This window comes from Talpa europaea (genome assembly GCF_964194135.1).
Source record: "Talpa europaea genome assembly, chromosome: 10".
NCBI classification, from domain to species: Eukaryota; Metazoa; Chordata; class Mammalia; order Eulipotyphla; family Talpidae; genus Talpa; species Talpa europaea.
Genome location: NC_140077.1, coordinates 210,330 through 224,321, shown reverse-complemented (window position 1 = coordinate 224,321; position 13,992 = coordinate 210,330). Strand labels below are relative to the sequence as shown.

Genomic DNA, 13,992 nt, shown 5'->3' with positions numbered 1-13,992 from the left:
CCTATGGGTCCTTCCATCTTCTCAGCACTAGGACCTCCCATGCACCCCAGCTCCATCTGCACCCCCATGGTACACCCTATTGCTGCTACCACACTGGTCCTTTATGGTGGCCCACTGTTTCTCAATTTCTTGTAGGCCACACACCCCAGGGCTGGTCATCTCCCAAACATGCCCCACTGGGCCTTGTGCCCTCACAGCCAGTGGGCTGATGGGCTTGCAGCCTTTATCCCAGTGGACGATTCATTGTCTGTCTGGGACAGCTTTCTCTTGGACCCTGTTGAGTTGTGTTCTCACATTCTGGTCTTATGTTGGTGTTCCCTGGGGAAAAACAGTCCTGCCCAGAAGTTCCTTTGAGCATGTCTGCGGGGAGAGTGGGGCGGGTCTGGTACCACATTTTGAGGTTGAACCAGGAGTGGGTGGGCCTCTGATGGGCTCATGTGTGGAGCCCTTGGATAACTGGCTGATGGGTGTGGGTCACTTCCACTGGCCGGGAAAGGGTACACACTGTCCAGTGCTATCTGGGGCCAAGCAGCATCCTTCCCAACAAAGGTATCATCTGGACACGTGGGGTGACCACACCCAATCTCTTCTGATGAACTGGGTGCTCATCACTAAGTTGTCCGATCCACTGTCAGGAGTGTCAAATGTGGGCACGCAGTATCCGAGGGCTCTGAGATGCACCATGAAGAGGCAGCAGTCCTGCTCCTGGAGCTCTGGGTGTGGTGGGGAAACCATAGGAAGACAGAGCTTCTCAAGGAACAAGTGACAGACACACCCCCGCTGAGTCCCAGCCCTTCTGTTCTGCAGTTTCTTACACATCCTGTGATGCTCCCAGGCCTCGTTCTTCAGTTGCAGCCTTTTCTTCTCCACCTGCCAAAGGGCAGGAAGTTACAGCCAGGCCTTCATGAGGGGAGTGTCTTACTCCAAACCACAGGTGATACAAAAGCCAGAGGGAGGTGCCTCAGGTCCCCATGCTCTTCCAGGTCCCGGTTGTCCCCTTCTTTCTACCCCAAACCACCCCATTCCATGGTTGGTTACTCAAGCTTGAGCTTCATAGACTCTTTGTCTTCACTGGGAAAGGCTCCTAACCAGAGACAAACCCATTCAAGCAATTTTTGTGAAATTAATAAAAATATTGTATGTCTACTGTTTAGTTTTTTATCTATTTTATGTGAGACATTGATTTACAATGTTTTTTATTGAATTTTCCATTTTCCTTTATTTTGTCAATTTTTGCTCTCTGTATTTTGGTGTGTGTTATTGGTTGCATATATATTTATAATTGATATGTTTTCCTGGTGGTTTGACACTTATTGTTACAATATTTTTCTTTATATCTTTTTATTTAAAGATTAATATTATTTATTTATATATACAAGAACTGGAGTCTAGGTCAGGGGTGCAGGTTGTGGAGGTGAGAGGATTCACCAGAGACAGAGTGAGGAACAAATAGGCAGATTTACTGAAATACTCTGCTGAGGGTAGCAGTGGGTGTGACAGGAGAGGTCTGCTGCTCCATAAGTGAGTCAGCTCCCTGGCTGGGGATCCAATTCATGCCTCAGTGGCTGGCAATAGCTTGATAGTGCTGAGACTTAACCCCTGAGCCACCAGGGTGGCCCCTGTTCCATTATATCTTTATTGATAATACTTGTTTTATAGTCAACTATGTCTGCTGTTAGTATAGCTGTTCCAGCTTTTTTTGGTTGCTCTTTACATAGTTTATATTTTTCCATCTATGTTATTTTAATCTGCATCTTTGATTTACGTGTGTCTTGAAGACAGCGTATTGTTGCACCTTGATTTTCAAACTCAGGTAGAAATTACCTTAGATTGAATTTGTTTACTCCATTGACATTTAATGCTAACATTGATACAGTGGAATTTATGTCTTCAATATTAATTTCTGTGTTGTATATTTCCCATGTTTTTATTTTCTTCTATTCTTCCAGTTTTATTAACTGGATATTTTAAATGTATAATTTTAATTTCTTTAGAGTTTTTCAACTGTATTGAATTATTTCCTTTGTAGTTGCTTTAGGGCTTTCCATATACTTTATAATGATGAGAATCAGCTTCTTATTTGTGCTAAATTAACTTTAGTAAGTTACTGAGGCATTCTCTAGTAGCTCTAGTTCTCTCCCCTGTTTTATGTTATATGTATAGGTTTTATATATATGTGATTGTAATATGTATATATATATAACACTTCCATAAGTGTTGGAATCCCAAGAATTTATAATTGTTAACTTATATAATTTTATATCCCTAAATGAGGGTTCGAGAGGATGGGGGAAATATCTTTAACTCTTGCTATTTTGGCCACCTTATTTTTCATGTGAATATTGTATTTGCTTTTGTGAATTTGAGTTAACATCTGGAATAAATTCATTAGCCCAGAATAACATTGCTCCCTCCCATTTCCTTTGTTTTCTTATTGGCAAATGTGTTTCATTTCTGTAGGTCCCGATGCCTGTTACTTTATACATGTAAGTATAAATCTAGTCCTTTCATGACACCTTGTAGATGTTCTTGTGGACATCCTTAGTTTTACCTCCTTAGTTAGGTTGATTACAAGGTATTTAACTCTTTTTGAAGCAATCATATGTGGAGCTATTATCTTAATTTCTGTTGTTTCTAGGTCAATGTATATTAAGAAATTATGAATTTTTGTGTGTTGATTTTTTAATCTGTAACTTTGCTGTATTTATACAGTGTTTCTAATGACCTTTTGATGGACTCTTTAGGATTTTTATATGTGTCATCATTTCATCTGCAAATAGTGATGTGTTCATTTTTTCTTTCCTATCTAGTTCCCTCTGTTTTTGTGTTTGTCTGATAGCTCCAGCCAAAAACTCTAAGTCAAATAGAAGTGGTGACAGTGGGTAACAGTCCTTGTCTCGTGCTGGATCTTGGGGAAGGCTTTCAGTCTTTCACCATTGGCTATTGTAGAGACGTGGATTTGTGTTCTATGGCCTTTATTATGTTGAGGCGGGTTCCTTTTTCCATCTTGTTTAGAGTTTTTATCAGAAATGGGTATTTAATCAAATGCCCTCTCTGCATCTGTTCCTGTTAATCTTATGACTTTTATCTTTACTTTAGTTGATATGGTGTATTACATTAATTAGTTTATGTATATTAAACCATCTTGCATACCTGGGATGAGTCCCACTTGACCCTGGTGTATAATTCTTGTGATACGCTGTTGAATTCAATGTGCTAGTATTTTCTTGAAAATTTTTGTATTGATCTTTATCAAGGTGAAGGCCCATAATTTCCTTGTGTTTTTTCTGATTTTGGTATTAAGGTCATGTCGGTATCTTAAAAGTAAGGAGGAGTCCTTCTTCTTGTATTTTTGAAAACAATTCAAGGAAGTTAATCATTAGGTTTTGTTTGAAAGCTTGATAAAATTTATTTTTAAAACCATCTGGTCCTAGACTTTCATTTCTCAGAAAAATTTTCACTGCTGTTTCAGTTTCCATGCTTGTGGTAGGTTTTCTCCAGGCACCTGTTCTTCCTGTGGGTAGTCTTGGTAGATTATGTTGATCTAGAAATTTGTTACTTTGAGGTTATTTAATTTATTAGCATATAGTTTTCATAGTACTTTCTTATAACCATATGTATTTTTCTATTAACTGTAGCGATTTCTCCTCTATCATTTGTAATTCAGTTCATTAAGTTTTTCTCTCCTTTTTCTTTATTGTTAGCCTAGATAGTGGGTTATCTTTTTGTTTGTCTCCTCAAAGAACCAACTTAGTTGTATTGATTTTTTTGGTGTCGTCTTTGTGATCTCTATTTCATTTATTTCTACTCTTGTTTTTGTAATTTCCTTACACTACCAACTTTAGGTCTTTCTTGTTCCACGTTTCCAAGTCACTTTAGGTGTGATATCAGGTTGTTTATTTGGGATACCTCTTACTTTTTTTTTTAAAGATTTATTTTATTTATACAAGCACTAGGTACAATCAGAAGCGCAGGAGGGTGAGAGAACTCACCAGAGCCAGAGCGGGGAGCAGAACAGGCAGAAGGACGAAGTACACTGCTGAGGGGAGCAGCGGGCGGCAGGAGAGGTCTGCGCGCCGTGTGGGACCCTCCCCCAGTGGCCGGGGAGCAGCCAGGGATTGACTGGTGCCACAGAGGCCAGCGCTCAACCGCTGTGCCACTGGAGAAGCCCACTTCTTACTTTTTATTATAATAGGGGGTTATTGCAATTATGTTCTGCACTTTTGCTACACCCCACAAATTCTAGTAATTGTATCAACATTTTTATTTGTTTCTGGTATTTCCAATGTTCTGCTTTTATTTCCTCATATTCAATTGCTTTTAAGCAGCATCATTTATTTATTTATTTATATTTCTGATTTAACAATTTTATTTTTTTTTCAAATTTTATTTAACTTTTATTTTTTATATTACCCATATAATTACAACCTCTTTATTTTGACCCCAACCCTCCTTTCCCCGTCCCCCACCCGCCACAGAGTGTCTCTGGTTCATAGTTGTTCGTTGATTTTGATATTTTCTTTCTTATAGTTGTTCTTTTTCCTGGTCCCTTATTTAAGTTTTCTAGATTCCTGCTATGAGTGAGACCATCCGGTATTTTTCTTTTTCTTTCTAAGCAGCATAATTTAAATCTCAAAGTATTAATAACTTTTTGTATAATTTTTTAAAGGCTGATTTTCAGTTTTATGGCATCGTGGTCAGATAAGGCACCAGGTATAATTTAAGTCTCAGTGGTTTTATTGACAGTTGACTTGTATCCCCACATTGGGGTCTGCCGTGAAAAATGTTCCCTGTGCACTTGAAGAAAAGGTGTATGCTCCCTGTTTGTGTGGGGCCCCTTGTCCTTGTACTGTGAGCTCCTGATTCCTGGACTGCCTGGTCCACCTCTGTTCCCTCTGTGACCCTGTGCCTTCCTATTCAGTTCCGGACTGTCTTCCCTGTACCTCATGTAGTACGAAAACATTGCTAATTGCTTCTCAGGTTCTCTATTTCTTGGCCCCTGGTCGCTGTGTCTGGACTTGTGTTCTCCTTCTGCCTTTCTATCTTGCATTCAGGTGTTTTTGCTTCCTAAGGAGGATACTGCCTTATTGCCCTTTTTGCCCTTTAGTTTCTTTGTTCCTACTCTTTGTTTACCTTGGTAGCAGGTGGCACGGAAAAAAGGGAAAACTGGGCTCGTGCTCATTCTCAGTCCTGAAGGGGAGGGAGGGCAGCTCAGGGCAATGGTCAGCTCTGCCTCCTCTACTCTTTCTCTAAAGAAAGTTCAGCTTAGTGACTCAAGGACCCTGATTTATGCCCAGTGTCCTTGTGCTGCCCAATGCCGCTGGTGGGTATTTCCACAAAGTATGGTCACTGGGTCCAGGGTAACACTAGCAGCAGGAGCAGCCAGAAGCAGATGGGCTTTTGTTGCTGGGAGTGGCACCTGGGGTGGGCTGTTTCCTGACTCTCAGCGATGCCCGCCGGGGGTGGGGCATGTGGAGCTGCCAGGTCATTGATGCTCACAGCTCTGTTTGCAGGCAGTGGCGAGAGGGTTCTCCCACCCACTCTCCCACCACCAGTCCGAGTGGGGCTGGTGTAGCACCGCAGCACCAGCACTGGGTGTCCCTCTGCTGCGGCTCCAGGGTAGGGGAGGCCCCTACCCCAATCACCAACCCCTGAGACAAGCCCACACAGAAGAGACCCACCTGCCCTAACAGTCCTGCGCACAGCCATGTCCTTCTGTGTGTTTCCCTCTCAATGACTCTCCGACCATCCTCAGTGGTCAGCAGGACCTGAGAAAGTACCTGGCCTCTGCGTACGACTTCCTGTACCTCCTCACTGCCCACCCTCAGCACTGCAGTCCCAGAAACAGCCCCAGGGAGTGTCTATCTCTGCCCCCAAACCTTTACTCGTCCTTTGTTATGTTGGTTTCATTTTCCTCTCAGTGCAGGATGGGGAGAGACCACCCAATCCACTCTGTTCTCGTGTTTTGGGGGAGTCTCTATTGGGCTTCCTTAAATAAATGTTGGGGAGTTGCTTATATCAACATTCATAGACTTGTATAGTTCCTAATTTTGTAATGCAACTTAATTTAAATATGTATTTATTGATGGGGATTTAGATTATTTCACTTTTCTGATATAGCAATGCTAAACTGAATGTTATGTAAATACATGAGCCCTCTGGGCTGCTGATGCAGATAATCAGCCTGGCCAGTGGGGTTGATAATTGAAAGGATATTTGGGAAAATTTCCAAATCCTGCCTTGAAAAGGAATGTAAACAATGTAGAAATTAGTCATTTTTACAACTATCTCCTAAGGTTCCAAAGCGAAAGTGAGCTCCTTATGTTAGGGGGAAATGATGTGTTGACTTAATCCCACTCCACTGTTGGTGTGGTTTGCTGCCCTGGAGGCCAGAGCTGCTGGCCTGTCTCAGGGCTTCCTCTGTCTCCTTGTCTGTGCCTTGTGTGTCCATCTTATGGTTTATGGGAACTTCCACACATTAAGTAGAGAACCCAGAAGGGCTCCACATAGACGTGAGGTGAAGTAAGCAACACAAGAAAGACTTTGCCAGACACCCTTGAAAGCTGTTGAAATAACCGTGAACCAGACACTCAAGTCGGCAAGTCCATGATCCCCTTCGGAAGAGTCGCGCACATTGAGGCCACAGCAGTGGGCGCCAAGCAGCCTAAGCCGTCTCTCCAGAGCCCGAGCAGCGTCACCAGCCCAGGGCTGGACGCAGGAAACGCTGTGGTGGGTGACAGAGCTCCCAGGGGAGAAGTCGGTGAGCGATGACACAGGACACCTGTTGCATGTAAGTCCCTTGTGCTAAAGGAAGACGTGTGCATACCAGAAGAATCAAAGATTTAATAAAGTACCAAAAAGATCTTCTTGACATGAAAAATGTAATATCTGAATGAAATATTCACTGAAGGAACAACAAAAGATTGAGGAAGAGTTTAGTGAATTGAAGACGTGGCACCAGGATCTACTTACGATTATGCTGAAGTATAAGAATAGCCTGAAACAATAAACATCTTCTGTGACCCTTGTGGAAATATCCAGGTATCTAACATGTATGTAATTGTGTCTCCAGAAATGGAGGGATGAAAAGTAATGATTTAAATGTCCTAGTTGAAAGAATCTCTACAACCACAGCAACAAAACTCAGATGAACATCCCATCAGGACTCATCATGGGCCTCCCTGGGGCGCAGGGGTTGAGTCTCAGCACCATCAAGCTCTTTCCAGCACTGTGGCCTGAGTCCTTCCCTGGCCAGGGAGTGACCCACAGGGCGCAGCAGACCTCTCCTCTCCCCATCGCTGGCCCCTCAGTAATGGATTTCACTGAATCTGCCTGTTCTGCTCCCCACTCTATCTGGTGAGTCCTCTCAACTCCCCCTCTTTACCTCTGGCCTGTACCCCAGCTCTTGTATGCACATATAAATAAAATCTTTAAATAAAAAGACTCATCACGGGCCTCTCCTAGTGGCGCAGGGGCTGAGCGCTGGGCTGCAAAGCTGTCCACAGCCTCTGCAGGCCAGTTTATCCCCGGCCACCAGCGAGGGTCCCAAATGGCGCGCAGACCTCTCCTGCCACCCGCTGCTCCCCTCAGCAGTGTACCTCGGTCCTTCTGCCTGCTCTGCTCCCCGCTCTGGCTCTGGTGAATTCTCTCACCCTCCCGCGCTTCTGACTGTACCCAGTGCTTGTATAGATAAATAAATACATCTTTAAAAAAAAAGACTCATCATGATAAAAATTCCGACAATGAAGAGAACCTGAAGAGAGTGTGTAGATAGAAAGCAAATAATGTCAAGTACACGTCAATCCAGTGCTTACAAGGAGAGACCTTGGACGTCAACCTAGGACTGAGATCTTAATTTAAAAAAAAAAACTCCAGGAAATCAAGAGAGTAGAAAACCTTTGCCACCTGGAGTTTGGCACAGATTTCCAAAGTTTCAAAAAGCACTAACCATACCAGGAAAAACATCAATTAACTTCATCAAAATAGAGAAAGTTCACTCTTCAAAATAACCTTAAAAAGTTAAAAAACAAGGCGCAGACTTGGAGCAAAAATTGCACACCTGTAAGTGTCATGTCCTCCCAGGCTGCGTGGACACAGGTTGTCCGCCCTGAGCCTCGAGGCCTCGTCCCTCTCAACAAGGAACAGACGCCCCCGTGGGAACGTCCTTGAACAGACGCTTCATGGAGAAAGGTCAGAAAACCAAGGCAAGAAAAGTGCTCATTGTCCTTAGCATGGACATCAGAGGATTCCACACGAGACCATCAGCTTGAGGAGACAGTTTAGCAGCTCATGATGTCGGGGCGCAGCCGCGGGGTTCCCCGGTATTTCCCTGAATGAATGAGGTGCACGTCCGCCCAGGGCCAGGGCCCGCACAGCCGCGCACAGTGTCCCGGGGCCCGGCTGGGAGAGGAGCGCCCCGGGGACGGCGGAGCGCGGGTCCGGCTGGCCCGCAGCCCTGGCATCTGGTCTCCTGACGCTGATGGGCGGGAAGCTGCGGTCACGCGCCTCGAGCCGCGCTAATGGTCCCTGCGAGCCTCCTTTGATTGCCTCCCCAGGGCCCGCCCCCAACCCTGGCCCCGGCCTTGGAGACTCCGAGGTTCTTGAGCAGCGGAGCTCGCTGGAGAGCCCCATGAACAGGGACAGGCTGCAGGAGGAGCCTGCAGCCCCTTCCACGGGGTCCAGTGGAGGTGAGTGACCGTGGCTGTGCTGCCCTCGGTGCAGTGTCCTGTTTCAGAGGGAATCAGTCTCCAGAATGAGCCTTAGCCTGGGGGTGGTACAGAGAGATCGAACAGTGGGGTTCTGTCCACACCCAAACAGCACTGCCAGCTGTAAGGGACACAACCTGGTGGACTTTGGGCCTTGGTGTCAGCCAGGCGACAAGAGCAGAGAGAAGCAGGAGGGTGAGGGCGCGTGAGGGAAGCCAGGGCTGGGGCCAGAGTGTGTCCAGCCCACCAGTTGTCCACCCGGACTGGGGGACTACCGGGCACCGCCATGTAGACAGGACACAGCCCCAGGCAGGGTAGAGTGTGGGAGCCACCTCAAGGGGCAGATGGCTGGTCAGCGCCAGGCTGCTCTGGACCTAAGTCAGGCGCCTATCTAGATGCTGAGTCCACCCGCACTCCACAGGCTGCCGAGTGTCCAGACACTCCCAGGACCAGCTCCCCCGGGGCTGGGCGGTTGGGGCGGCTCTGCCACACCGAGTCTCCTGCGCAGTGAGGAGGCCTGTCAGTCCCTCGCGTCAGCTCCACGTTTGCTAGAGGGTCCCGGGTACCTCTCTGACCAGCGGGGAGCAGGCCCTGGACACTGGCTAGGACCCCAAACTTAGTGTGTTTCTGTTTTCAGAAGGGCCGTCCTGACTCCCAGGTGCCTGCGTGAAACCTCACACGGGAACAGGCAGGATCTGCAGGTGGGTCACCCGGGACCAGACCAGGTGGGCACAGAGGGCGGCAGCGCCTGTCCAGGCCACCTGCCTGCTGGCCCCTTCCTCCATGACCCTGCTGCCCATCCAGCCTGGCCAAAAGAGCTCCCCCTCCCCGCAGGACCCCCACGTTCCCCCTCCCTCTGTAGGACCCCAGGCTCCCCCTCCCTGCAGGACCCCCTGGCTCCCCCTCCCCCTGCAGGACCCACGGCATCTCGCTCTCCCCACCCTGCCGGCCTCGCCCGCAGCCCCTGGGCCTTGCTGGAGGGTCGGTCTCCGTCCCCCCCAGTGGTGTCCGGCTGTCCACGGTCTCCTCTTGTGACTGAGGGACTGGGCAGTCCCTGCCGGCCTTGCCAGGGGCCCCGGGGCCTCCGCGTCTGACGGCGTCCCGGAGGCTGTCTTCACCCCACGCCGCCCCGTTGTCCCTGAGCTCGAGCTGCTGTTCTGCGGCTTCTGTGTCCCGTGTGAGAAACCCAGCTCCGTCCCGGTGGAGACCGCGGGCCCTTCGCTCGCTCAGACGCTCGCGCTCCTGGGGCTGTTGTCCCTTGGGCTCCCGAGCCCGGTTACGCGGTGTAGACCGGGGCGGCTCCCGCTGTCCCTGCAGCTTCCAACGCTCTGTGCCGTGGACACATCGTTGTCGCTGACGTTCTTGTCTCTTCCTCAGGGAAGAGCTGCTCCTGCCGGCTCCCCTCACAAGGCGGTGGCCGCCCAGCCCTGGGCCTCCCCCTGCCCGATCCCAGGCCCCGCTGCTCCATCTTTCCGCCCCATGGGTCCTACGCCCCCTCCCTGTGTGTGTGTGTGTCTGAGTGTGTGAGTGTGTGAGCTCCCCGGAGTGCCAGAGCCGGCCGCTGCCTGCCCCCTGCAGATTCTGACTCCACTTGTCTGAGGTGAGGCCATCGTGTGGCTGCACTGCTCATGTCTAGGGCGAGGTTGTTATGGGACTGTACTGCACAAGCAGAGCCCTGCTCTGTCCTTTCTGAGTCTGGCTCTGTCCCCTTGGTGTCCTAGGGGGCCCCCAGGACCCCACACATGTGCAATTCAGGCGTTTGCCCTCGCACACACACTGCTGGAGGCGGTCACTGGGCCCTCCTGGAGATCTGTGGGAGTGGAGGGAGTCACAGCGTCCTCTGGGGACAGGGCCTTGGCGTGCAGAGGAGGCCAAGGAGGCGGGGGAGCTACCAGCGTGGTTGGGAGCTCGGCTGGCCCTGGGGACCTGTGAAGGCGACAGAGACAACGGCAGAGACAGTCTCAACCCGAGCAGCAGATCTGCAGAGACTGAATGGCGGGAGATGAGGGATGTCAGGCCAGGCCAGCTCCTGCTCTCTTGGGCCACTCGGGCATCGGGCAGGGCAGGGCCTGTAGGATGTACCACAGCTGCCCTGGGGTGCGGCCACCATTTGGTCCAGTGTTGAGCACTTGGGGCTCTGTGAGGGGTAGGGGCAGGGTCTGGGGACAGATCTGGAGCTAGAGACGGGTGTGGGCACCTGGAGCAGCGAGGCCGGGCCAGGGCAACGACTCTCGGGAGCAGGGATGCACTCAGCCTGCAGAGGGCATGCAGGGCTGCACTCGATGGCCGCAGGGCCCAGCGGGCAGACTGCTCCTCACCTGGGGCTGGTGCAGGGAGCAGGGCCAGACTGGCCAAAGCCAGGGCCATAGGCACAGAGCAGGAGCATGGCCGGAACCGACTGTGCTAGGAAAGGATGTCTGAGCAGATGTCCCAGGGCACTGGGCAGTCTAACTAGATCCTGGAACAGCTACAGGAGTCATGGGTCAGGGTGTGTGTGGGTTAGAGCCCCGTGGCTCCTACCCTGAGCCCAGGCTGATAGTGTCTCTCTCAGGGGTCACCATGGAGCCGGGCCTGGGGGCCGCTCCTGGCAGGGCCCTGGGGCACAACTGGACGCAGGTGGAGGTGTTCATCCTGCAGGGCTTCTCCGAGCACCCCAAGCTGCGGCTGCCCCTGCTGGGCTGCTTCCTTGCCCTGTACACCCTGGCACTGGTGGGCAACGTCATCATCGTCGTGCTGATCAGCTGCAGCGCCAGCCTGCGCAGCCCCATGTACTTCTTCCTGTTCAACCTGGCCTCCATGGACGTCATCTGCACCTCGTCCGTGCTGCCCAAGACGCTGGTGGGCCTGGTGTCAGAGACGGAGAACACCATCTCCTTCCAGGGGTGCATGGCCCAGCTCTTCTTCCTCGTCTGGTCAGGATCTGCAGAGCTGCTGCTGCTCACAGTCATGGCCTATGACCGCTACGTGGCCATCTGCCACCCGCTGCACTACAGCTCCATCATGAGCCCACGGCTGTGTGGGGTAATGGCCACGGCCGTCTGGACCATCTGTGCCATCAATGCTTCTATAAATACCGGGCTGATGGCGCGGCTGAACTTCTGTGGCCCCAGCCTCATCACACACTTCTTCTGCGAGATCCCCCCGCTGCTCCTGCTCTCCTGCAGCCCCACCCTCATCAACAGCATCATGACAGTCCTGGCCGACGCCTTCTATGGGGTCATCAACTTCATGCTCACGCTGGGGTCCTACGGCTTCATCATCGCCAGCATCCTGCGCATCCGCTCGGCCGAGGGCAAGCGGCGAGCTTTCTCCACCTGCTCCTCCCACCTGCTGGTGGTCACCCTCTACTACTCAGCCGTGTTCTGTGCCTACATCAGCCCGGCCTCCAGCTATGATTCCGAGAGAAGTAAAGTGTTTGCAGTAATGTACACGATGCTGGGCCCTGCCCTGAACCCCCTCATCTACTCTCTGCGGAACGCTGAGGTCAAGCAGGCCCTGAGGAGACTCCTTATCCTCTGCAGATGCTAACGCCATGTGCAAGCCCTTCTGCCGGTGGATTCGTCCCTTGCCCCTCCTCCCCTGGGTCTCTCTGAGACCAGGCTTGTAGACATGAGACTGGCCAGCACCCTCTCGTCAGCATAGCTTGGGCGCTGGTCATGGTAGCTCAGCCAAGATACCTGGACACCCAGGAAGCCTCAGTGGGACCCATGGCCCCAGGTGGGTAGGTGCTCTTGTACCTGGAACAGCAGTCTCATCACCCTTGCTGGCCCTGAACTTCACCCTATAAGCCGCCTCCATCTTGTCCTCATTGTCAGGACCTCCCATGCACCCCAGCTCCATCTGGACTCCAGTGGTGCACCCCACTGCCCTCACCACACTGGTCCTTTATGGTGGCCCACTGTTACTCAATTTCTTGTAGGCCATACACCCCGGGGCTGGTCATCTCCCAAACATGCCCCACCCGGGCCTTGTGCCCCTGCAGCCAGTGGGCTGGCTGACTCACAGCCTGTATTCCGGTGGACAATTCATTGTCTGTCTGGGACAGCTTTCTCTTGGACCCTGTTGAGTTGTGTTCTCACATTCTGGTCTTATGTTGGTGTTCCCTGGGGAAAAACGGTCCTGCCCAGGAGTTCCTTTGAGCATGTCTGCGGGGAGAGTGGGGCAGGTCTGGTACCACGTTTTGAGGTTGAACCAGGAGTGGGTGGGCCTCTTATGGGCTCATGTGCGGAGCCCTCAGATGATTGGCTGATGGGTGTGGGTCACTTCCACTGGCTGGGAAAGGGTTCACACTCTCCAGAGCTATCTGGGGCCAAGCAGCATCCTTCTCAACAAAGGTATCATCTGCACACATGGGGTGACCTCACCCAATCTCTTCTGATGAACTGGGTGCTCATCACTAAGTTGTCCGATCCACTGTCAGGAGTGTCAAAGGCGGACACACAGTGTCTGAGGGCTCTATGGTGCACCATGAAGATGGCAGCAGTTCTGCTCCTGGAGCTCTGGGTGTGGTGGGGAAGTCATAGGAAGACAGAGCTTCTCAGGTAATAATGACAGACACACCCCCGCTGAGTCCCAGCCCTTCCCTTCTGCAGTCTCTCATGTATCCTGTGAGGCTCCGAGACCTTGCTTGTCAGTTGCAGCTGCCTTTTCTTCTCCACCTGCCAAAGGGCAGGAAGTTACAGCCAGGCTTCACAAGGGGAGTGTCTTACTCCAAACCACAGGTGATACAAAAGCCAGAGGGAGGTGCCTCAGGTCCCCATGCTCTTCCAGGTCCCAGGTGTCCCCTTCTTCCTACCCCAAACCACCCCATTCCATGGTTGGTTACTCAAGCTTGAGCTTCATAGACTTTGTCTTCACTGGGAAAGGCTCCTAACCAGAGACAAACCCATTCAAACAATTTTTTGTGAAATTAATAAAAATACTGTATGTCTACTGTTTAGTTGTTTTATCTATTATTTAATGTGAGACATTGATTTCCATTTTTTTTTGAATTTTCCATTTTCCTTTATTTTGTCAATTTTTGCTCTGTATTTTGGTGTGTTATTGGTTGCATATATATTTGTAATTGTATGTTTTCTTGTGGTTTGACACTTATTGTTATGACATTTTCCTTTATATCTTTTTATTTAAAGATTAATATTATTTAGGGCCTCTCCAGTGGCACAGCGGTTGAGCGCTGGGTTGCAAGGCTGCCCGCAGCTTCTGCAGCACTGTTCGATCCCCGGCCACCTGGTGAAGGTCCCACATGGCGCTCAGACCTCTCCTGCCACCTGCTGCTCCCCTCAGC

The 13,992-nt window shown here is 50.4% G+C and overlaps 1 protein-coding gene across 1 annotated transcript; it reads left to right on the top strand.

Annotated features, from left to right (window-relative positions):
• Window positions 1-11,253: 11,253 nt before the first annotated feature.
• On the top strand, window positions 11,254-12,233 carry LOC311178136 (olfactory receptor 13A1-like; the record flags this gene model as incomplete). Its single annotated transcript, XM_084244513.1, has 1 exon — window positions 11,254-12,233. Exon 1 carries the CDS (start codon window positions 11,265-11,267, stop codon window positions 12,231-12,233), a length of 969 nt encoding a protein of 322 aa, XP_084100639.1. The 5' UTR covers window positions 11,254-11,264.
• Window positions 12,234-13,992: the final 1,759 nt, after the last annotated feature.